We start from the raw sequence: 26193 nt of genomic DNA, 5'->3' as shown, positions 1-26193 counted from the left end.
GCAGTCGGCCGAAAATGAAACTTAGCCGTGGAGGGAGACCGGAGGGCACCGAAGGACTGGCGCGGGCACAGGTCGGCTGCAGGAGGCTTGGGAAAGCCCCCAGGTAAGTGAATTTTTCCCCCCTTTTTTTCCCCCACAGTTAAGGTTCCCTTTAAGGTTGATGTTTATTAACGATATTGGCCGGTAACTCGTGCAGTTGTTGGGGTTCTTGTCTGGCTTGGGACTAACAGTTATATGGGCCATGGAAGTTTGGTGGGTAAATGTGCATTTACCGTCAATCGCCAAATAGGTTTGGAGGAGCAGAGGGGATAATGATGAACAAAAGCGTTTATAGAAGGCACCAGAGAGCCCATCTGGACCAGGACTTTTACCATTCTTTAGTGCTTTTATACAAGCGGTTAGTTTGAAATGAGTCTAAGTCTTTGGCCTCATCTGGAGAAATAGTAGGTAATTTAGTAGAATTAATATTTGTAGATATTTTATCTCTGAGTTTGGTAATATTTATGTCATGAAACTTCCCCTTGATGTTATACAAAGAAGAAGAATATTTATTGAATTCTTGTGCGATTTCCGAGGTTTTAAACTTGGTATGGCCTTTGGAATCTTTGATGCAGAAGGTGTTGGTAGAGTTAACCCGAGGATGAATGTAGTGCGCCAGCAAGGTGCCACATTTACCTCCCTGATGGAAAAGTTTACTCTGGAATCGTTCTCTAGCCAGTAGCGTTTTGTGATCTAATAGAGATAATAGGGCATGTCTAACATTCGAGAGTTCCAAGTCAAGAGTTTGATTGTACGAGGTCTTCAGAGCATTTTCAAGATTATTTATTTTAGAGAGAAGTTCAGTTATTTGCAATTCCCTTTCTCTTTTTAGTCTTGCCCCATGTGAAATGAATACTCCCCTCAAAACACATTTTAGTGCCTCCCACTTTATTGTGGGAGAAGTGTCGTCTAAGGCATGGTCATGCACAAATGGATTGATCGTGATCTTAATAGCATCAGAGCATTGTGGATATTTCAGGAGGTTCTCGTTAAGTCTCCACTGTGTTTGATGTCTCGGGCTTTCAAATGCACAGAAAGAACAAAAAACCGGGGCTTGATCAGACCACAATCTGTTGCCAATTGAGGCCTGTATATTCAGATCAAGTAATGGCTGCGAGACATATATGTATGTAGTCTATACGACTAAACGTCTTATGAACTGGAGAAAAGAAGGTGTAATCACGTGTACCCGGATTCATGGTTCTCCACGCATCTACTAAACGCATAGAATTCCATTTGGCCTGTATTTTTGAAAAGCAGGATTTAGTCATATTAGGTCTGTGGGATGAGGAGTCTAATCTGGGGTTCAGACATAGATTGAAGTCCCCCCCCCCCAAAAAAAAACAGGTCCCCTTCAGCAAAAGCCGACAGCTTATTGAGATGATTAAAGAGGGCGTTACCCTGATTCTGGTTGGGTATGTATAGATTTGCCAGAGTGTACTTGCGGGTGTTTAACTGAACGACAAGGAAGATGAATCTTCCATGCGGATCGGATTGTTCTTTTAGACCTGTTATTTGAAGTTGTTTATGGAAGCCAATGGAGACCCCTTTGGATTTATTATTTGGATTGGGACTGTGGAACCATCCGTTAAAATATCTAGATTTAATCTCGTTAGTTTTAAAATGTGTCTCTTGTAAGAAAGTTATTGAAACTCTCTGCTTATGTAAATGGTGAAGGATTTGGGATCTTTTGTTAGGGGCATTAAATCCCTTAACCTTAAACGAAGCTATCTGACAAGTGGTCATTTTAGGGGTGAGAGAAATTCTTACCATGGTAGTAGAGCTACCGCAGTACGGCGAGGGAGGACCTGGGAGTTCCAGAAAGGCGACACATCGAGAATTGGATAGAGAAAGGAAGAGAGAGGTAGAAAATAAAAAGGGGGGGGGGAGGAAGAGAGAGAAAAAGAAAATAATAAAACACATAAAGCCAGCTTCAAAAACAAACTGGCTAAACAATGAATTGTGATGTGAAAAGCACTTCGAGGGTACCTCCAACTGCACCATCAAGGTGAGTGATTCGGTGGGGATAGAAACCAACTCTGTCTCCACAAGTCTATCCTGAAACCAGTTGAGTATGTGGGTAAGGAGGGTTACCTGGTAATATGCTTTGGTATCAGGGAAGCCCATCCATCCATGAGATTTAGGTCTAGTGAGAAGCTTAAATTTAGTTTTATGGGGTCTGTGATGCCAAACAAATTTTAATAGAAGGGCTTGAAATTTGGTTAGGTATTTTAAGGGGATTACAGTAGGGATTGCTTGCATAATAGAAAGGATTTTGGGAAGTATGTCCATTTTTATGATATTGATTCGACTAGACCAAGATAGATGTAAGGAATTCCAGTTCTTGAGATCCTTTGCGATTTTGGAGACTAAGGGAGGAAAGTTTAGTGAGAAGAGTTCGGCCGGGTCGGATGAAATATATGTTCCTAGGTATTTAATTTTGTGGGATTGCCATCTGAAAGAGAATGACTGCAGTAGAGATTGCATAAGGGTTTGTGGAAGGTTGACATTTAAGATTTCTATTTTAGTTATATTTATTTTAAAATTACTCACATCCCCAAAGTGGTCTAAATCTTTGAGTAAATATGGGAAAGCTATAGAGGGATTGGAAATATAGCTCAAAAGATCGTCCGCAAATAATGATAGCTTAAAATTTTTATCTCCGTTTTCCTCTCTTCCCCTCCTGCTCTGCAACAATAGGGGGTCGTGGCGACACCCCTCTGGCTGTCAGTCCCCCGGGGCGCCACGCCCCCCTGCGCCCAATGGTAGGAACACCACTGCCCAAACCAATAAATAACAGTGATTAATAATAATTAACCGGTATCAGTCACATCAATACAAGTCTATAACAGGGAGAACATGTAGCTCGATAGTGGTGCAGAGTATCATTTGAAATGGGGGGAACATTAAATTAAAGAAATGAACATGAGATGTCATAGAGCAAGTATTGTGAATATGGGCCAGGCGAAATTTAAGAACTATTAGAGGATGGCAGTTAATGCATGATGCATGACAGATGTTATCCCATTACTCTATATTGGTTGATTAGTCTTATATAATATATATTTATAGTTATTATATATCATATTTAACATATAAAGGGCCTGGAATGTTCCATATTAATGTGGACCCTTAGCTCTATTAGAGAGTAAACCTTAAGGTATACCATGAATCAGTTGGGGTTGCTAATTATAATACAAAATAGTGAGGTGGTAGGGAGAGGTGATTGGAGGTTAGATACGCAGGGACCCCGAATAGGAAGAAACAATGGATTGAAAGGATGGCGGGAACTGGTAAGGGATTAAGACGTATATGGAGAGACAGCGTGAGGGTCAAGCGTACTCCATGTTCCTTTTAATGGTCCTATAGACCTTCGCTTACCTCTCTCGCAGTTTGATCCAGTGAAGAGCTCAGTGCAGCGGCACACATATCCCCTCTCCTCTGTCACACATGTTCCGTGATTAAAACATGGGTTGGAAGTGCAAGGATCTACAGAAAATGACACTGTTATTGTACAACACAAATATGTGTGAAATTTCTGCACAGTGCGTCAGACCTGGCCAGACATTATAGACCTGTACACCATATAAGGGAAACTCAGGCAAGGAAATCGTTTAGTACCATCTCTGGGTGTAACTAGTCTGTGTATGGCTGTTCTACCATATCACCATGACAGAAAGCTTAAAGTGAACCTCCAGACTAAAAATCTACTCAGCAGCACTGAAAAGGCTTGATGCTTCTTTAACAGTTTCACAGCATCAGAACTTTGTTTTTCTTACTTAAGCCTAATTTTTAGCTGCACAGAAGCTAAGCTCCGCCCATCAAGAAAACTGCCAGGGCATTTTTCACCTGATGCTGTGCAAAGCATGATGGGATTTCTGATGTTGCTGTTCTCATTGCCTAGCAGCTGGGAGGAGTGATCAGGACACAGGACAGTTGGATCTGTGTCCCATGCTCCCTGTCACCTCCTTTCAACCAAAAAGATGGCAAATCAAACATTTGCCTGTTCGTTTAAAACAGGGTGGGTAAGAGATTATATTACCTATTTTAATTAACATACGTAATGTAACTTAATGACAGTATGTTTGTTAAGGCTGAAGTTCCTCTTTAAGGACTAGCAACATATATGAGCCAATTGTGCTCATTTATCCCAGCGGACACCACTTCAAACAAACAACAAACACAGAACATTTATATCACGCTTTTCTCCTGGCGGACTCAAAGCGCCAGAGCTGCAGCCACTAGAACGCGCTCTATAGGCAGGAGCAGTGTTGGGTAGACTTGCCTAAGGTCTCCTACTGAATAGCTGCCTAACTTACTGAAAAGGCAGAGCTGAGATTCGAACCCAGGTCTCCTGTGTCAGAGGCAGAGCCCTTCACCATTACACCGGCGCCGGCGGCACACTTCCTTGTGCGCCGCCACATTGTACCTCCTCCCCTCTACAGAGATCATGCCTTGAAATTTCACCCTGATCAGAGCAATTGAATATATACAAAACAATACACAAGGGGTTTTAAAGGAACAGCATCAGTCTTTAATTCTTCATAAATATTATATTATTTGATTGTAGTTGTATAGATAGGATATCCAATCCCAACACCAACAATGCCTGACACGTGTTTCACGGCACAAGGCCGCTTCCTCAGAGGCAAACAAATGCGTCCAGTCTGTTAAAAATACACAATGCATACAAAACATTGTCAATTGAGAGACAGGGAGGATGGGAGGGGGAGAAAGAGAGACGGGGGGAGGACAATAGGACTGGGAGGGAGAGAGAGTGAGAGACAGGGAGGGAGAGAAACAGGGAGGCAGGGGGAGAGAGTGACAGGGTGTGGGGGGGGGGGGGAGACAGCGGAAAGGGGGAGTAAAAGAGACAGGGAGAGAAAGAGAGAGAGAGAGAGAGAGAGAGGGGGAATGCGGGGGGGGGGGGGGGGGTTCGAGGAAGAAAGACGCACAGGGGTAGAGATTGAGAGGGAGGGAGGGAGGAGGGAGGGGGAGAAAGGGAGACAAGGGGAGGACAAACAGACTGGGAGGGAGAGAGAGTGAGTGACAGGGAGGGAGAGAGAGAAACAGGGAGGGAGGGGGAGAGAGTGACAAAGGGAAAAATAGACATGGAGGAAGGGAAAGTGAGACAAGGAGGGGTAGTGGAAGACACACACACACACACACACACACACACACACACACAGAGAGAGAGTAAGAGATAGGGAAGGTAAGAAACAGGAAAGTAGGATAGAGGGAGAGAGAGAGAGAGAGAAAGAGAGGACGGATGGGTGAGGAGAGAGAGAGAGAGAGAGAGGGAGGGAGGGTTATGGAAAGAGAGACAGGGAGGCTGGGAGGGGGAGAAAGAGAGACACACAGACATAGAGGGGTGGGACAAGGAAAGAGACTGGGGGGAGGGTTGAGGGGGAGAGAGAGAGAGAGAGAGATAGAAACGGTGAGGAAAGTGAGAAATGGGGAGGGGGAGAGACACACACACTGAGAGAGAGAGAGACTGAACAGGGAGGTAGAGAGAGATGGGTTCAAGAGAGACAGGGGAAAGAGAGACAGGGAGGAGGGGAAAGAGAGACAGGGAGGGAGGGGGAGAGAGATAGGAAGAGACACAGAGGGGGAGAGGTTGAGAGACGGAGAGAATAAGAGACAGGGAAAGAGACAAGGAAGTGGGAGAGGGACAGAGAGGGAGGAGGACAGAGAGAGAGATACACACATAGAGGATGGGAGGGAGAGAAAGAGACAGGGAGGGGGAGAGACACACAAGGAGGAGAGAGTGAGAGTGACCACGGGCAGGTGGGAGGGGAAGTGAGATACAGGGGGAGAGAGTGAGGGGGGGGGGGGGGAGGAGACACACACATACACAGGGGGAGAGAGAGAGAAAGAGAGAGACAGGGAGATTGAGAGAAAGGGAGAAAGATAGAGGGACTGTGATAGTAATATAGAGAATTCTCACAAAATGCCCTTCAATTATCACTTTTAGGTCTGTCTGATCTTGAACGTACCTTCATCATCATCATAATAATTTAAGTTCAGGGCAAACAGGTTCTTCATGATGCGAGTCCCTAGGTCTTTCCTGGTTGAATCTGCACAAGACAGAATCACGTATCAGACAAACTGACCAGTTAGCATGGGCATCCGCACATTGGGCAAAATGGAACATGCCGCTCTCCCCTGGCCAGCTGCTGCCCCCCCCAGTCACCCGAACCCGCAGGAGGGGAAAACAGCACAAAAGGAAGGGCAGCGGGGACAGCGGCTGGGATGGGGGCCAGACCCCCCCGCCTCCCTCACCTGGGTCTCCTCCTTCTGGCGCTTCCCCCCTCCAAGAGAGGAAATACCTTTTTCCTGCGTTCCAGGTGATGGTATGCAGCGCTATCGTCACGTGACCCTGGTTACCGCCTTCTCCACCGCTCTGTGCTTTCTGATTAGCGGAAGCACAGTGAGCGTTGGAGAAGTCGGAGACCAGTGTCATGTGACGATGACGCTGCGCGCCATCGCCTGAAATGCATGAAGAAGGTGGGCAGTTCCTCTCCGCCCGCTGATGCCAGATTCTGTTTGCCACTGCTAATTTGGAGGAGGAAGCGCCAGAAGGCGGGGACCCTGGTGAGGGAGGTGGGAGGGTCTGGCCCCGCTCCCTGCCGCTGTCCCTCCTTCCAAGCTTCCCCCATACTGGGGGCAACTATGCTATACTGGGGGCGACTATACTAGCTATACTGGGGGCGACTATACTACCTACACTGGGGGCAACTATACTAATACGGGGCAACTATACTGGGGGTGACTATACTAATACTGGGGCAACTACACTAACTATACTGGGGGCAACTATACTAACTATACTGGGGGCAACTATACTCTCTCTGCCTTTCTGATGTCCATTTCTGCTGTCTCTTTCTCTCTGCCTTTCTGCTGTCTCTCTTTCGTTGCCTCTCAACTCTCTCTGCTGTCACTTTCTCTCTCTCTCTGCCTTTCTGTTGTCTCTCTCTCTGCCTTTCTGCTCTCTCTCTGCGTCTATGCTGTCTCTCTCTCTCTGCTGTCTTTCTCTCTCTCTCTCTCTGCTTCTATGCTGTCTCTCTCTCTGTGCCTTTCTGCTATTTCTCTCTCTGCCTTTCTGCTCACTTTCTCTCTCTGCCTTTCTGCTCTCTCTCTCTGCCTTTCTGCTCGCTCTCTCTCTGCATTTCTGCTCTCTCTCTGCATTTCTGCCTTTCTGCACTCTCTCTCTGCTTTTCTGCTCTCTCTCTGCTTTCTCTCTCTCTCTCTCTGCGTCTATGCTGTCTCTCTCTCTCTGTGCCTTTCTACTGTGTGTCTCTCTCTCTCCCCCTCTGTCTTTCTGCTTTCTCTCTCTCCCTTTCTGTGCCCTCTCTCCTCTCTCTCTCTCTGCTGTCTCTATCTGCATTTCTGCTGTCTCTCTCTCTCTGCCTTTCTGTTGTCCCTCTCTCTCTCTGCCTTTCTGCTCGTTCTCTCTCTTACTCTCTCTCTCTGCCTTTCTGCTGTATCTCTCTCTCTCTCTCTGCCTTTCTGCTCCCTCTCTCTCTCTGCCTTTATGCTCGTACTCTCTCTCTCTCTCTCTCTTCCTTTCTGCTGTCTCTCTCTCACTGTCTTTCTGCTCTCTCTCTCTGCCTTTCTGATGTCTCTCTCGCTCTGCCTTTCTGCTGTCTCTCTCTCTCGGCCTTTCTGATGTCTCGCTCGCTCTGCCTTTCTGCTGTCTCTCTCGCTCTGCCTTTCTGCTCTCTCTCTCTCTCTCTGCCTTTTCTGCTTGCACTCTCTCGCTCTGCCTTTCTGCTGTCTCTCTCTCTCTCTTGCTCTCTCTCTCTTTGCTGTCTATCTCTCTGCCTCTCAGCTGTCACTCTCCCTCTCAGCTGTGTCTCTCTGCAGTCTCTCTCTCTCTCTGCCTTTCTACGGCCCTCCCCCCACACGGGCACCGTCCTCCTACCCACTGGCAGCCCCCTCCTGCCCATTTTCACCCTCTCCCACCCACTGGCACCCTCCTGCAAAATCTGGGGTGTGGCTTATTGTCACACAGGGGGCATGGCTCAAGTTTCCCTGTCACTACCTAAACTGGGGGGCACCTGTGTCGGAGACACTCGAAATCTAATCTTAGTTTTTCTTTTTTTTCACCACAAATTCAACTTTTTGGATGTTATACTTGTTTGCAGTAATAACTTTATTTTCTATGCATTTTATAGGAAAAAATGAAAAAAACCCACTATTTCTGAAATTCCACCCCCTATAGTTGTTCCTAGCACACTGTATGGGTCAACATTTACAGGCCCTTATTTTAAAAAATAACAGTAATATACCCTCATGACATGTATATTAATAAAGCTGGATCGCTAAGGCAACTATCTATGTATATTTCTAAAAATGTTGTCACTTTTTTTTTTCACCAGTCTTTATTTTGGTAAGTACAGGGAAGGGGGAGGGTTAGAAGGCATTAATAATGAAAGTACATTTATTTTTATATGTATTGTTATTTTAATTTTACTTCTTGGCTGCAAGATGGTGCTACACACTATCCTGGGATACTAGGAAGCGTTCGTTCATTTTTTTTACAATACATTTTACTTTCAGTTTTATGAATGAACATGGCTCCTGATTGGAGTCATGCTGACATATAAGTGCTGCCGTGAACAATTTTAGTGGATAGTAAGCTCTCCAGACTTGTTCCCTTCTTCCATTGTCAACCACACAGGAAATAGCAACTAGTTTCCCTCTGTAAGCACAGATCACCTGACTCTGTTAAGAGAGTAACTGTTTTTAGCACTGCAGCTACAGCAGTGTCTCATAATGGGAGTAACCTGAGCTGAGAGCTGCAGTGCTGGTCACAAAGAGTCACACATAGTTTATAGTCTCTCAGTGATACAGGGCATGTGCTTATGTACCCATATGTGTACTCATATGTGACCTCGTAAACGTTTATTTTCGCTGGATGGAGGTATCATAGAAAACAATTTGTTCCTTACATGTGCGGTATCGTGGAGAGCAGTTTGGCCCTCATAACCATGACCATGGTATGTGACCATTGCCTCATCTGTGGAGGTGTCAAAAGTTTATTTTCACTGTTCTTACAGTTGGAGGTATTGTGGAGAACAGTTGGTCCTCATAAATGGAGGTGTTGTGGAGAGCAGTTTGTTCCTTACAAGTGGAGGTATCATGGAGAGCCGTTTTGTCTTCATAAGTGGAGGTGTCATGGAGAGAATTCTGGTCCTCATAAGAGGATGTTTCATGGAGCACATTTTTTAATACACATATGTATATTTAAAGATGTCCCTTTTTCCCCATTTCACAAAGTTGGGAGACATGCCCTAAATAACATGAATGCTGCCGGTGCTTCATGTCTGACAACTTGGGAGCAGGGACGGATCTAGGTGGGGGCAGGCGGGTCTCTTGCCCCAGGCGCAGTTTGTTGAATTCTTAAAAGGCGGCAAAATGAATGGCAGTATAGGCGCCAAAACCTGACCTTTAGGCGCCAAAACCTGACCTTGCCCCAGGCGCAATTTGGTTTAGATCCGTCCCTGCTTGGGAGGAAATTATGCACTCTCAAAAATATAAAAATATTTAAAAACAGTCTTAAAAGCTAAGAGGAACTTACCTTGGATAATGAGACATAATTCAGATAAAAAAATACATAATTTAATTGAAACACCGGACAACGCGTTTAATAGGTATAAATCTTCTTCCTCAGGTCAGTTAACAGTATCTAAAGGTAAGTATTGCATGGCTCTAGGTGTCTAGGCCTTACACTACCCTTGATGATCTCTGGTACCCATGCCAGCCAATATAGTAGCTGATCCGGTTGCTGATGCTAATTTTTATAGATCTGCTAGCCGCAGTACTAGCCAATTGGCTAGTATAGCCTGAAACTGTAAGCCGAACCATTAATTGATCTCTGTCTGAAACTCTTAGCCAAACTACCGGTACTAGCCAATCGGATAGCCAATCCTGCGCCCAACTCTACACCTCTACACTGCATACCGCAATTAACAGAACGACTGGTTTAGGTGGTGCCCAATTCACCTGATTTGATCTTCATTCTCATAATGGTCACAAAAGGACCACTTATGAGAATAAATTGAGTAAGTTACATTAGAGCTATGGGCCTCAGGCTGATGAAGGGCTGCATTATGATCCCCTGCTGATCCTGAGTTACCAATAAACCAAGCAAAACATTGGTAAAGAGTTGTAAATTATATTTACCATGATCGTGGTGTTCACGGTGGCGAAGCAGACGTAGGAGGAACTGTAGAGAGAAAGAGACATAGCTAACTATTAAAATTAAGGGATTCTGTTGAGAATTCTGTTTTAAGGTAACTCAATTTTCACAAGCCTATCCCAACAAAAATAGGGAATCTGTAAAATCTCCTTAAAATGGGTGCCTGACATGGGCGGCGCCAGGGGGGTGCTTTGGGGTGCTTAAGCACCCCCCAAAATAGTCCAAGTACCCCCTCAGCACCCGTGTCATCGCTCGCCGCCCCGCTTTGTAATTAGAGCAGTGCTACAAAAAAATGGCCGCCGATGTCCACAAATGCGGATATCACCGGCAATTTTCCTGTAGCTATCTAAACTACAGAGGGAGAGGAGGCAGGGAGAAGCAGAGAAGATGCCTGTGAGTGACGCAGGAGAGGAGGCACGGGCATAGAGGTAGCGACCGCCAGCTCAGAAGGATACGCGAGCGGCAGACGTGGGGTCGGAGGGGGGAGCTTGGAGCAGCTCTACTACCTATACTGGGGCAGCTCTGCTACCCATTCTGGGGCAGCTCTACTACCCATACTGGAACAGCTCTACTACCTATACTTGGGCAGCTCTGCTACCCATTCTGGGGCAGCTCTACTACCCATATTGGGGCAGCTCTACTACCTATACTGGGGCAGCTCTACTACCCATACTGGGGCAGCTCCACTACCCATACTGGGGCAGCTCCACTACCCATACTGGGGCAGCTCTACTACCCATACTAAGGCAGCTATACTACCCATACTGGGGCAGCTATATTACCCATACTGGGGCAGCTATACTACCCATACTGGGGCAGCTATACTACCCATACTGGGGAAGCTATACTACCCATACTGGGGAAGCTATACTAACCACACTGGGGCAGCTATACTAAGTATGCTGGGGCAGCTATACTAATCATACTGGGGCAGCTATACTACCTATACAGGGGCAGCTTACTACCTATACTGGGGCAGCTCTACTACCTATACTGGGGCATCTATACTACCCATACTGGGGAAGCTATACTAACCACACTGGGGCAGCTATACTTACCTATGCTGGGGCAACTATACTACCTATACTGGGGCAACTCTACCACCCATACTGGGGCAGCTCTACTACCCATACTGGGGCAGCTCTACTACCCATACTGGCAGGGCCGGCCCGCTCATGAGGCGGGGTGAAACTTTTGCCTCAGGCGGCAAAATTCCAGGGGCGGCACCCGCCCGTCCGTGGGTGCGCGGAGCCGGCCGCCGAGCTGGAGGGGTAGCTGGCAGGACGGGGGTATTGGGCCTAGCGGCGGGGAGGGGGGTCGGACCCCCCCTCCCTCGCCTGGGTCCCCCGTGCTCCGCTCCCCTCTAGCCTTAAATACAAGCAGCCGCTATGTGTAAGAGGCACGGGCGGGGAGGACTCACCTCTTCCTCGTTCCAAGCGTGCGCTCCACTGACGTCACTTCCTGCAACGCTGCAGGAAGTGACGTCAGTGGAGCGCACGCTGGGAAGAGGTGAGTGTCCTCCCCGCCCGTTCCTCTTACACATAGCGGCTGCTTGTATTTAAGGCTGGAGGGTAGCGCAGTTCGGGGGACCCAGGCGAGGGCCCAATACCCCCGTCCTGCCAGCTACCCCTCCAGCTCGGCGGCCCCCCAGAGCGCGCTCCCCACCGGGGGGGGGGGGGTGGCGGCGGAAATTTTTTTTTTGCCTCAGGCGGCAAATAGTCTAGGGCCGGCCCTGCATACTGGGGCAGCTCTACTACCTATACTGGCGCAACTCTATTACCCATACTGGGGTAGATCTACTACCTATACTGCGGCATCTGTACTACCTATACTGGGGCAGCTCTACTACCCATACTGGGGCATCTATACTACTCATACTGGGGCAGCTATACTAACCACACTGGGGCAGCTATACTACCTATGCTGGGGCAGCTATACTAATCATACTGGGGCAGCTATACGACCTATACTGGGGCAGCTAAACTAAATATACCAGGGCAGCTATACTGGGGCAGCTATATGACCTATACTGGGGCAGCTCTACTACCTATACTGGGGCATCTATACTACCCATACTGGGGCAGCTATACTAACCACACTGGGGCAGCTATACTAATCATACTGGGGCAGCTATACTACCTATACTGGGGCAGCTATACTACCTATACCAGGGCAGATATACTGGGGCAGCTATACTACCTATACTGGGGCAACTCTACTACCTATACTGGGGCAGCTATACTACTTACACTGGGGAACTATACTACCTATACTGGGGCAACTATATTACCTATACACTCCCACTTTCCAGTGCAGACATGCACCTTATGGCCACACCCCCTATTTTTCACAGCTACCCCTAAAAAGATCCAGCACCTGCATAGCACCCCCTAAACAAATTTCCTGGAGCCGCCTCTTGTGCCTGACATGCCAGTTTAGGAAAAAAGGACTTTGAAAGTATAGTCATTTTTGTGGTAAGACAATCAAGTACCGTACACTCATTTGGTAAGATTAGTGTTAGGGTAAGGTAAGGTTAGATGTTTGCCGTATAGGTCATTTACACTGAACAGAGTGTGAAAAGTATTTCATTTGAATTTGAACAGGTGTTTTATTTGCATTTGAATACCATTTCATTTAGTCTTAATATTGTTTGGTCAACAAAGTAAAAGCAGAAAAATAGGACAATCAAAATTCAAACAGCAGCACGTTTACAATCTGTCCAAAATCGTTGCTCTCACCTGTTCTGTTTTTGTATATTTCTTAAAAACGTTTTCATGTAGACCTCCAACTTACAGGACCCCATGTAAACCTTCTACATACAGTACCCCAATGTAGACCTCCTACATACAGGACCCCATGTAAACCTCCTACTTACAAACCCAGTATAAACCTCCTACTTACAGGACCCTATGTAGACTTTCTATTTACAAGACCCTGTGTAGCGAGCGCTGTTAAAATAATAATAGGGATTACGGCTATACCGGCGCACAGTAAGTAACTTTGGCGCCGACAGAAGATGGAGCTAAAGTTACTTTTAAAACACTCATTCAGCCGCCAGCAATAGCAATAGATGGTAGGGAATGACGAATTACGTCATTCCCTACCATCCACGGTGACCTGGAGGGGGAATAGTAATTAGCACCGCCAGGACATGAGCAGGAGCAGGATAAGCCATATAAGGGCTTTATTCTGCGTCCAAGTCTCCCGGTTGCCATTCCATAGGTACGCCTGTGTAGACCTTCTACTTACAGGACCCATTGTACAGCATTTACTTACAGGACCCGATGCAGACTTTCTATTTACAGGACCCTGTGTAGACCATCTACTTACAGGACCCCATTTAGACGATCTACCTAGAAGACTAAATGTAGACCTCCTAAGGGCAGGATCCCATGTAGACCTGCTCTTAGTCTTGACAGGATCCCATACATATTTGCTATGTACAGGACCCCATGTAGACCTTCACTTACAGTACCCTGTGAAGACCTCCTACTTACAGCACCCTGTGTAGATCTGCTACTTACAGAAGCCTCCGCAAGGCTACAGGAGAGAAGAAAGAAGATCCCGATGAGAACTAGCTTTGCAGGACTCATGGTTGTATATGCAGCCCAGGTCTTCAGCTAGTGTTAATGGAGAGTCTGTACTGACCAGTGCTGGTTACCCAACCTCAGGTGTTTGCATTCCACCTTTTCATCGGTAAACAGAGAATCTGACCTGAGTGTACTCAGCACATAAACACAGTCACTACGGGAGCCTATAGATGTGAAGCAAAAATAGCGAACTTTGCTTTGCTGACTGTTTACCCTGACATGCACATATCGTGCAGTCAGCCAGATTTTGTCAGTGAAGTGAATTCCACATAATGAGGAGTTTTCTTTAAATGTATCCATCTATTCATCGGAGTGAACTCCTTATCAATTATCTTTTCTCTTACCTAAAATGCAGCCTAAACATTCCTTCTGTAAGTCAGGTAGTGGCTGAAAGACCTCTGGTCACCCAGGCAGAACATCTCATCAGCAGCCTTTATAGCTTGGCTGGTGGGGGCTTCCCTGCTCAGTCATTGTGAATGTAGTAGCGTAGTGGATATAGCACTCCCATTGCAGCCTGCACTCAAATCTAGTCTGGACCATATCTGCATGGAGTTTGTATGTTCTATCTGTGTTTGCCTGGGTTTCCTTGGGGCACTCTGATTTTATCCCAAAACATACGGGTAACTTAAATGGCTCCCGTCTACCTAAGAATTGAACGTTAGAAATGAAAGCACTCTACAGTAGAGCGCTTTTGTATCTAACGTTGATTGGCTTTAGGAGATTATCCCTTCTTTTATATAGCGCTCCAGAACCTTTTGTTGTGTGTATTAGGCGTAGGGGAGGAGCGCGCCTGCCACTTTTTAACAACTACCTAGGAATTGGCCTTTCAACTAATATGCCTGATACACACCATGCAATTTTTCTACAAGATCGACATGAAATTTCCAGCATATCCAATCTGCTTCCGATCGAGAAAGGGATCGATTTTGAGCAGGACTGGTTTCAAAATCGATCCCTTTCTTGATTTGAAGTAAATTGGACATGCTGAAATGGATCGAACAATGGGAGATTTCCTTTGAATCTAATGGGAAGATTGTATGGTGTGTACCAGGCATTAGACTAGGGTAGGGTAGGGAAGGGTAGCCATATATCAGGCGATGATGGACAGATTCAACCATGAGACAAATCTCTCTCTAATTGAATCTTATTAGAGAGAGACCTGTCGGCTGCCCATACACCGCAGGTTGTTTCCCGATCTATTTCAGCATGAAATCTCTCAGGAATCAGCCAAGCCCATCCCGTTGTACTAATGTGTAAATGTGCCCCATGTGTGTGCATTTATACATTACCTGTCCTGTGTTGTGGTGCCTGTCTGTCTTCTGAATCCGCCGCTCTTCCATTAGCCGTATACATGCTGCAGATGCATAGTATGCGGCACGTGTGTGATGTCACACGCACCACGGCAGTGGGCATAGGGCTAATGAAAGAGCAGCAGATTCGGAAGATGGCTGGGTACCCTGACACAGGACTTGTATAAATTTACACACATGGGGCACATTTATACATTGGGGGAACAGCATTGGGGGTTTCATCGCTTATCCCGATATCACTCACTCTTACCGCTGCACACCTGATCGACCACAAGGGCCAGGCCCGGATTTACCTCACAGATGCCTTTAGGCACAGATGTCAGTAATAATTATCAAATCAGATGGTTGATCAGCCGCCAAGTGGCTAGATGCATGGCTGGGTATCTTAAGTGACTTAACTATGGCCTCCGAAAAGCTCTGCAGAAAATGTTGGCTCTATATTAATACACCGTAATAATAATAATAACTTTATCAATAACATGGCGCTTAATGATGTCAGTCGGATAGTTGCCACTAGGGATCATGGGAAGTATAGTCGTGTTTATGCAGGTAGTAAATGCAGTATGTGGTATCCAGCTCCCCCATTTATGATTATTACTACCAAATAAGTGCCCATTGGGCACTTGCATGTCCATGACTAAAGGTCCACACCCACGGCACGATTTTTGGCGGCAATTTATGACTTAACATTTTTGCATCGAATTATCATTTTACGATTTTGCGGTCGTGGGTACATTTCTGCGACAATGCAATCGTGTTTAGTGACGCTCAACAATCTACTGTATTGGCAGTCATGTCAGATCACTGAACGAGCGAGTGTTCAGATCCCCATAGACTTCTGTGATAATTAGCCTACGATAGTTTCCACGATCGTTCGTTTTTTAATCTATCTGCCCGTGGATACTTAGTTTTAGCTTTGTGAATATATGTGAGTAATGAGATTGTTAATTACATATATCAGATCAGGGCTGGCGCTACCATAGAGGCAAAGGGGGCAATTGCCCCAGGGCCCCATTGCCTGTAGGGGCCCCCAAGGTGTCTACCACTCATCTTAACTGTTGCTTCCCTGGGCCTCTGCAGTCTTTGGCAGAGTAGCTTCTCACCTGTGCTGGCAGGCAGGTGAGACAATACATTGCCAAAGACTCTGCAGAGGCCCCTGGGAGCACAGTTTAGTTGGGAGGTGATTGGGAGGGAGGGTCAGCAGCCAGCTCAGCAGCCTGGGAGGGAAATTTGGCTGCAACAAAGGGCCCCTAATGCCACTTTTTGGTTGGGGAGTGTCTCTTCAGGGGGCCCCGGGATAATTTTGCCCTGGGGCCCCATTTTTACTAGAACTGGCCCTGTATCAGATTGTTTGAGCAGTTGAACACAAACTGAATACACACATCCAATCTTGAGCTGGTCAGCTTTACCACTTCCATGTAATCACAGGAGCTCACACTCTGATCCCTACCATAATCACCATAGTCATATGTCCATTGTAGTCTAGGGCCAATTTTAGGGGAAACCAATTAACTTATCAGTATATTTTTTGAATGTGGGAGGAAATCTGTGCGCCACTGCCTAGAGGAAACCCACGCAGACACGGGGAGAACATACAAACACTGTGCAGATTCTAACTGGGGACCCAGCACTGCAAGTCGAGAGCGCTAACCACTATGCCCCCGAGCCACCCGTTTACATTGATGCCAGGATAGTACCTTAGGGCTACAATGATGATTTCACCAGTGTACTCAGAACTATTTTAGGATATCTGCAAACTTTATTAAACGGTTTAAGTGAAGCTAATTATAAGGTAAAGCGCTTTCTACAGGAGTTATACAGCTCTGGTTAATTGATAACTGCAGACCTGTGTGTTCAGTTTATGGTTCAGAATTCCTTCTCTGGTGTAACATTAACAGCAGCAGCAGCAGCCTTCAAATCTGGGGAAAGAAGCATTTAAAACTTTATTTAAAAAAACTTAAAGTATTAACAATGCTGTACAGATGCGTATCTAGTACTATGGAGTGACGAGAAGGGATAATACATGGCTCATGAAGTAGCAGGATGGGTGAGGAGGACAACAATGGGCTTGACCAAGCTGATTTGATCCAGCACTCTAGGACAGAGTTCCCCAACCTTGTCCTCAAGGCCCACCAACAGTGCATGTTTTGCAGGAAACCACAAACATTCACAGGTGAGGTAATTAGTGTCTCAGCAGAGCTGATTAACTACCTCTGTGGATTTTCACAAAACATGCACTGTTGGTGGGCCTTGGGGCCAGGGTTGGGGAACACTGCTCTAGGGCAGTGGTTACCAAACTTTTTTGGGTGAGGGCACCCTTGATGGCTTTGAAATTTTTTCAAGGCACCCCTCGGCAAAAACAACTACCAAAATGTCGTTATGACCCTCATCAGGCGATGACCCACTCCAAGTAGCTAGTGATGCTTATTAGGCACCGCGATTCCTCTCATGTTCAACTTTATCCATTGTTGCAGGGACTAAAGGTTAACTAGCAGGTAATGCAGCTACATTGTATATCAATGTGCGGTTGCATTACCTAATGGTATTGCATAAAGGATCGGGATGCATGCCGAGGCACCCCTGAAAGGTGCCCGAGGCGCACCAGGGTGCCGCGGCACCCAGTTTGAGAACCCCTGCTCTAGGGGGTTGATGCACTACGCAATATTGGTAATATTGTGCGCAGAAAGAACACGGCAATATTACAGTTACTACCGGGCCAGGGAGCGGGTGGGGGACCTCTGTGATAAAGTATATAGGAACAGACCCCACAGGAAGGGGACACGGTGTGCATACGCATCTATCGGAAAAAAAAAAAGAGCACCGAAATTTGGGTGCCCAGTAATCCACATAGTAAAAATATTGGTATTTAATACTATTTTACTATGGCTAAATCTAAGCTTACTCTCACACAGAATCCTCCCCCAACGCCTAACCCTAACCTCTCCACATACATCCTACCGGACACCTTACTCCGCCCACAAACACCCTAACTGATGCCTAGCCCTAATTCCCCCCCCCCCCCCCCACAAATTTCCTACATTATTCCTATCCCTAAACCCTTCACCCTGCACAAACACCCTAACGTCAATAACCTCATCCTCAACGCGGCAAAGACTGTTGAGTTGATCATGGACTTTAGGGAACACCCCTCCACCCGGTACTCGTTGGGTAACTGAAGTCTCCAGGGACCTTAGTTCCTTGGCACAACCTTTGCTAACAACCTAAGATGGGCTTAGAATGCAACAAAAATTCAAAAGAAGGCACAGCAGAGGCTATTCTTCTTGTGTCAACTGAAAAAAATTGGCTTCCCACTGGAGCTGCCCACCAGCTTTTACACCGCAGCCATTGAATCCATCCTTTGCTCCTCTGTCATTGTCTGGTATGCAAGTGCTACTGTAACCCCCAAAAGAAGGTTAAAAAATATTATTGCAGATTTGCCTTCTGAAAAATGGCCACAAGATGGCAGCACTGAGTATCTAGGACTATGGAACCCAATAGGCGCATGGGAGGGAGAGTAAGCGTCAGACAGGTCACATAGACTGTTGCTAAGTGATCCAATATGCAAATTAGGGGAGTTTGCTGGAACTTTCCAGAAACCCTGCGTGGCCAGCCAGGGAGCTACTGTGCAGGCTCAAAGAGTGGGGAGACAGAGGTGTAGCCGGAGAGAACAGGCTGAGACCGGAGAGAGCACTCTCGGAACAAGACTAGAGGCAGCAGTCGCCCCACGTGTATAAGAGGGAGACCAGGCGGCGATAGAGAGAACAGCATACCAGTAAGGACAGTGGCAGTAGGCTGGACAGTTACCGGAGGCGGTGGACTTTGTTTTGACCCAAGCCATACCAGAGGCCACAGACAGATGAGTACAGGCCTGAGGGCCAACCCTAAGCCACCTAGTGTGTTTCAAAGTGGTGTTACTAGAGACTGTTCGTGTGAGAAAGCTTTCCACACACAGGTTTTGCTGAGCAACAGAACTTTAACTTAGTTGCGAGAGACTGAGAACTGATTCAATACCGGACTGAATTGCTCAGTAGACCAGTCCTATCCCCAGCCCACGCCCAACATTGGTACTGTGAATTGTATATGCTGTAAAGTGGTTGATTGTTGTACGAGAAGACCTATTGTAGCTCACTATAATTTCTGTGTAACTAACCATTTCCTTCCGCAGCTTTTACCGGTGCACCGGCAGTGAAGACCAGAAGATTGTAAGATTGTGTTATTTGACCTTTGATGTGCAAGGGAAGTGTATTTTGATAACTGATTGATTCCTTTCTAAAAAGACCACTGTTAGGTCACCAATAAATATTTGATCATTTCATCTGAGTCAGTGTCTGGTAGAGTCCACTTAGCCGAGTGCCTGGTGCTCACGGATCAAGCGGGTTACACTACCACTAGTGAAAAGTACAAACTCCAAAGAGTTATTAGCATTGCAGAAAGGATCATTGATTTGCCCCTGTCGCCTCTTGACATCCTCCACACTGCCAGAATGAAGAAGAGGGCCACAAGGATTTTGCATGACCTCTCTCAATCTCGTTTCTTTGAGCTCCTCCCAGACTGCCGTTACAGGACCATCCCATCCAGAACTACCAGGTGCAGGGGCATAGCAATAGGGGGTGCAGAGGTTGCGACCGCATCGGGGCCCTTGGGCCAGAGGGGCCCGTAGGGCCCTCCCTGAACTGCAGTATTAGCTCTCTATTGGTCCTGTGCTCATAATGATCACTTCTATAGATACTTTGAATAGTGGTAATCATTAACAAACTGTTCCCCATCCCCTTCTTGCACCTCTGACACTGTAGTTGCCATTGGCAGGTTTTGGTGCGCCGCATCAATTGTTATGAATAGAGTGCTTGGGGGGGCCCCATGTAAAACTTGCATCGGGGCCCACAGCTCCTAAGCTACGCCACTGACCAGGTGCAGGAACACCTTCTTCCTCCAAGCAGTCCTCATGCTGAACTACGGCCCCCCCACGCCGGCCAGGTCTCCCCCTCCTGCTGAGCTCTAGCCCCTCAGTCAGCACATCTCAATCCAAAATTCCACTCACAGTCAGCAAATGACCACCCCATACTTGAACAGCATATCATAAACTCTGAACTCCAAGCAACCCCGTGCAGCACCGACCCCACAGCTTAGCTTTGCTTGCCCCCATACACTGTACCTTGCTGCTCATGACTTTACCAATGTATTAATGTATGTATTTTCCCTTGTATTTTTGTCCGTCTCATGCCTTTTCCATGTGAACCACAAACAGTTCCGGGTAGATCAATAGGTCTACTTGGCAAATAAGGGTGATTCTGATTTACAATTGGAGTAGATGCAATTTACTCAATCTATACATGGACTGTGGAGATATTTGTATGTGTAAATGAGATCACCTCCTGGTCATCTTATTTTTCTCACCCATAACCTGCTCAGTAATTCTGAGCTTTCAATACGTTTTGCTCACTGAAGGGAAGATACACAATTCTGTAATATACATGAAGCCATCTCAGAAACGGCTACTTGTAAGACATCATTCATACACCCATGATGTTTTCATTATGCACCTTGTAAAACTCATCAATGTCTGCATTTAAATAGAACTATCATTTTATGACAGTCGATGCAAACTGAGTTGCATTATAGACATAATTTACAACATAATTTGCCACAATAACTAGTACAAAACACACACACACACACACACACAGATATATATATATATATATATATATATATATATATACTGTATATATCAGTGTTCTCCCCAGAATTTTTTTCCAGCCGGGTGGCATGAAAAAGTGTGCGGGTGGGGCGAGATGAGAGAATGCAGGGCCGGCGCTTCTCTGCATAACTCTGCTTACAGCAGAGGAGGAGGTGAGCTGATGACAGCCGAGTGCTCACCAAAACTAGCCGGGTGGAGCAACCGGCTAAAAGAGCATGGGGAGAACACTGTATGTATATATATATATATATATATATATATATATATATATATATATATATATATATATATATATATAGATAGATAGATAGATTTGCCACAACAACTAGTACACACACATACACACTTACAGTGGCTTGCAAAAATATTCGCCCCTCCCTTGAAGTTTTCCACATTTTGTCACATTACTGCCACAAACATGAATCAATTTTATTGGAATTCCACGTGAAAGACCAATACAAAGTGGTGTACATGTGAGAAGTGGAACGAAAATCATACATTATTCCAAATTTTTTTTTTACAAATAAATAACTGCAAAGTGTGGTGTGCATAATTATTCAGCACCCTGAGTCAATATTTTGTAGAACCACCTTTTGCTGCAATTACAACTGCCAGTCTTTTAGGGTATGTCGCCACCAGCTTTGCACATCTAGAGTGAAATCCTTGCCCATTCTTCTTTGCAAAACAGCTCCAGCTCAGTCAGATTAGATGGACAGCGTTTGTGAACAGCAGTTTTCAGATCTTGCCACAGATTCTCAATTGGATTAGATCTGGATTTTGACTGGGCCATTCTAACACATCGATATGTTTTGTTTTAAACCAATCCATTGTTGTCCTGGCTTTATGTTTAGGGTCATTGTCCTCCTGGAAGGTGAACCTCCGCCCCAGTCTCAAGTCTTTTGCAGACTACAAGAGGTTTTCTTCCAAGATTGCCCAGTATTTGGCTCCATTCATCTTCCCATCAACTCTGACCAGCTTCCCTGTCCCTGCTGAAGAGATGCATCCCCAGAGCATGATGCTGCCACCACGATATTTGACAGTGGGGATGGTGCATTCAGAGTGATGTGCAGTGTTAGTTTTCTGCCACACATAGCGTTTTGCATTTTGGCCAAAAGTTCCATTTTGGTCTCATCTGACCAGAGCACCTTCTTCCACGTTTGCTGTGTCCCCCACATGGCTTGTGGCAAACTGCAAATGGGACTACTTATGCTTTTCTGTTAACAATGGCTTTCTTCTTGTCACTCTTCCATAAGAGCCAACTTTGTGCAGTGCACGACTAATAGTTGTCCTAAGGAGAGATTCCACCACCTGAGCTGTAGATCTCTGCAGCTCGTCCAGAGTCACCATGGGCCTCTTGACTGCATTTCTGATCAGCGCTCTCCTTGTTCGGCCTGCGAGTTTAGGTGGACTGCCTTGTCTTGGTAGGTTTGCAGTAGTGCCATACTCCTTCCATTTCTGAATGATCGCTTGAACAGTGTTCTGTGGGATGTTCAAGGCTTTGGAAATCTTTTTGTAGCCTAAGCCTGCTTTAAATTTCTCAATAACCTTATCCCTGACCTGTCTGGTGTGTTCTTTGGACTTCATGGTGTAGTTGCTCCCAAAATTCTCTTATGCTGGGTACACACTATGAGATTTTCTGTCCGATTTACTGTCAGATCGATTATTTCCAACATGTCCGATTTGCTTTCCGATAGATCTCCGAGCATTTTCCGATCGATTTCCTATTAAAGGGAACGGAAATGGATCAGAAAAGCTCGGAAATCAATTGGAAAGCAAATCGGACATGTTGGAAATAATCGATCTGACAGTAAATCGACCAGAAAATCTCATAGTGCGTACCCAGCATTAGACAACCTCTGAGGCCGTCACAGAGCAGCTGTATTTGTACTGACATTAGATTACACACAGGTGCACTCTATTTAGTCATTAGCACTCATCAGGCAATGTCTATGGGCAACTGATTGCACTCAGACCAAAGGGGGCTGAATAATTACGCACACCCCACTTTGCAGTTATTGATTTGTAAAAAAATTTTGGAATCATGTATTATTTTTGTTCCACTTCTCACATGTACACCACTTTGTTTTGGTCTTTCACATGGAATTCCAATAAAATTGATTCATGTTTGTGGCAGTAATGTGACAAAATGTAGAGAACTTCAAGGGGGTCGAATACTTTTGCAAGCCACTGTATATAGCGATAAAAAGAAACAATGAGAGAGGAAGCCCAGCCCCTACCAGCTTACAATTTACATGCATATTTATATATCATACATATTAACAAATCAATTTTCATTTTTGTTGGTGCAGATTGCAGAAGAGGCAGTAGTAACAACTGTCAAAAAGATACTATAAATAATAAATTATAACCACCATTTCAAAGTACAGTACTTTTTTAAGGTTATGTTTATCCAAATTAGTTTTAGTCAAGGTTCCGTGCAGGAATGAAGACCTATTTTTAGTTTTATAGCCATTTCCTGTTAACGTTAAAGGGAACCTTAAAGAGACTCCGTAACAAAAATTGCATCCTGTTTTTTATCATCCTACAACTAAGTTCCAAAAGCTATTCTAATGTGTTCTGGCTTACTGCAGCACTTTCTGCTATCACAGTCTCTGTAATAAATCAATGTATCTTTCCCTTGTCAGACTTGTCAGCCTGTGTCTGGAAGGCTGCCAAGTTCTTCAGTGTTGTGGTTCTGCTATGAACTCCCCCTTCCAGGCCCCTCTATGCACACTGCCTGTGTATTATTTAGATTAGAGCAGCTTCTCCCTTCTCTCTTATCTTTTACAAGCTGGATAAATCGTCCTCTGAGCTGGCTGGGCTTTAACATACTGAAGAATTACAGACAAGGGCAAAGCTGTTTGCAGGAGAAAAAAGAGCAGCCTGAAACTTCAGTGCATGAGAACTGCAGGGAGAAAGAAACACACAAATGATCTCTTGAGATTCAAAAGGAAGGCTGTATACAGCCTGCTTGTGTATGGATGTATTTTCTATGTGTGGACATACTGTACATCAACCTACTTCCTGTTTTGGTGGCCATTTTGTTTGTTTATAAACAAACTTTTTAAAACTGTTTTTAACCACTTTTAATGCGGCGAGGAGCGGCGAAATTGTGGCAGAGGGTAATAGGAGATGTCCCCTAACGCACTGGTATGTTTACTTTTGCGCGATTTTAACAATACAGATTCTCTTTAAGTGACATGTGACAGGATGAGATGGAATTAAAGCCGTAAGGTTTTTCTGGCAGAGAATAGCTTCTATTGCAAACCTACTCCCTGTCTATGCCTAGCACAGTATAACCATATTAAATAAACAACTCAGAACAACTTTGTTATAATTGATTTTTGAAAGTGCATTCACCAATTGTACAAACACACCTACATCTATACAGAGTGTTCTAATCTATTGCACACGCCCATTGTACCCTCTAAACTACCCATAGCATGTTTTGGAATAATAAATTATATCAGCGCTGATGATTTAAGCCACCTGGTATTGTTATTGCACTGTCGATTTAAATAGGGGAATTCTTAAGAATAAGACGCAATTGTGCTACAGTGGAATTATATAAGGAAGAATCAAGAAATTTGAGAAAAAGATTGAGGGAAAGAGGTTATCCCTCAAGATTAATCAGCAAAGCATATATAAGAGGTTTAAAAACAGAGAGGAAAACCTTGTTGGTAAAAAAGGACAAGCAAAAAACAAACAGGATGTGACTAGATTAGTTACTAGATATGGAGACCACTGGTCAGAGTTACAGAGTCCTGGAAAAAAATTGGGGGGTATTAACTTTAGACAAAGAAATAGCCTCTATAGTAGGTGAAAGACCCCATGTGACGGCTAAATGCTGTGGCAATCTGAATGATATGTTAGTATCTAGTGAATTTGCCAAGCAGATGAAAGAAACTAGAAGACGCAAAGGAATGTTTAAATGTTTAAATTGTTCTCATTGTAGGTATGTGGCGGAAGGTGAATTTTTCTTTGATAGCTCCGGAAGTAGGGAATATAAGATTAGAGAATTTATAACCTGTGCCACTACCAGGGTTATAGATCAGGTGTTATGCCCATGTGGCAAAATTTATATAGGAAAGACGGGAAGAGACCTAAGTACACGAATTGGGAAACATTTGAACAATATAAAAAACAAAAAAGTAGAGAGCGCAGTAGCTGTTCATTTTAATGAATGCTAAGGGGGGAGTACAAAAGGCTTTAGGTTCAGAGGAATCTACAGCCTTAAAATTAGTCCAAGAAGAGGAGATTTTGATAGATTATTGCTCCAAAAGGAGTGTATGTGGCTCTATAAGTGTAACACTATGGCCCCACGTGGAATTAATGTGGACTTCAACTTGGGGGTGTTTCTGTAGAGATCCAGGAGTTGGTCTCTTTCCCTCCTCTCTATCTGTTATATGGCCCTGATAGTAAAAAGTTTGGGGACATCTATAACTAACCAGTAGGAAATTGCTACATATATTTTTTATTTTTTATTATATTTTTTTTATTTTTTCCAATTATGGATTGGCGAGTCCCTTCCGTTGGGGGTGACCCCCTTTTTCATCCCATTTTTAGAAGTGGGGGGTGTCTCCCGGGGCCCCCCTCGACACAAAGTGTGCAGAGATATAGGTTCATATTAAGACTAATGAAATTGCTTATGGGCTAATTATGGGTCAAAAATGTTATATTAACATAAGGCATATTGGAAAATTCATGTAAAAATTGATTGAGTAAAAAGAACTTAGTATTCTAAATGAAAAATAAACCACAAGATGGTATTAAAAAGCACTCAAGGGGATAACAATTATGGTGAAGTAATAATTTCATTTAGACCCACAAGATGGTGCTCACGAAAATTTGAATGAATAAATAGAACTTGTATTCTATATGAAAAACAACCACAAGATGGCCTTAGTGTAGCACTTAGTGGGAAAATAACTATGTTGAATGGAGTAATTTCACTAAAACCCACAAGAGGGTGCCCAAGAGGACATCAAAATGAATATGCATGAATTATGCCTATTTAAGCCCACTAGAGGGCGCTGAAAGCAAAACTCACGGTCTTTTGCCTTAAAAAAACTCGTGTAAACGAGTGAAACGCGTTGGTTAAGTTTGGACCACTTCAGCCACCGTAGGAACTGATACGGGAGTTCGGCGTTTCAAGCCAGAAAAGTGCGCATCCAACCGAGTGACGGAGAGCGCGGCAGAGGAACAGCCGATAGCCACAGGTTATGGACCTTACCTCACGGATGGGAGCTAGAGGTGCCTACTCAAAGTAAGTGGGGACGCCCACGAACGGCCCTCGCCCCAGAATACTACGCAGACGGGTAAGATTGGCAGTCCATGCATGCATAAGCAGCG

The 26193-nt window shown here is 45.1% G+C and overlaps 1 protein-coding gene across 7 annotated transcripts in view; it reads right to left on the bottom strand.

Annotated features, from left to right (window-relative positions):
- Positions 1-26193, bottom strand: part of HABP2 (hyaluronan binding protein 2) — a 211766-nt gene that overhangs the window by 74713 nt on the left and 110860 nt on the right. For 3 of the 7 annotated variants that reach the window (XM_068257889.1, XM_068257893.1, XM_068257890.1), the window contains 4 exons: positions 16990-17062; positions 10228-10270; positions 6036-6116; positions 3421-3528 (listed from right to left, as the gene is read on the bottom strand). In XM_068257889.1, the coding sequence (XP_068113990.1) occupies positions 3421-3528; positions 6036-6084 (157 nt within the window). In that variant the 5' untranslated portion in view covers positions 6085-6116; positions 10228-10270; positions 16990-17062. Of the gene's footprint in view, positions 1-3420; positions 3529-6035; positions 6117-10227; positions 10271-13767; positions 13843-16989; positions 17063-26193 lie in introns of those variants that run through there. The other 4 variants (XM_068257891.1, XM_068257892.1, XM_068257894.1 and 1 more) reach the window with 2 other exon arrangements.

The sequence above is a fragment of the Hyperolius riggenbachi genome, chromosome 10 (genome assembly GCF_040937935.1).
Source record: "Hyperolius riggenbachi isolate aHypRig1 chromosome 10, aHypRig1.pri, whole genome shotgun sequence".
Taxonomy (NCBI): domain Eukaryota; kingdom Metazoa; phylum Chordata; class Amphibia; order Anura; family Hyperoliidae; genus Hyperolius; species Hyperolius riggenbachi.
The sequence above is the reverse complement of the archived record's forward strand: the minus strand, read 5'-3'. Positions and strand labels throughout refer to the sequence as shown.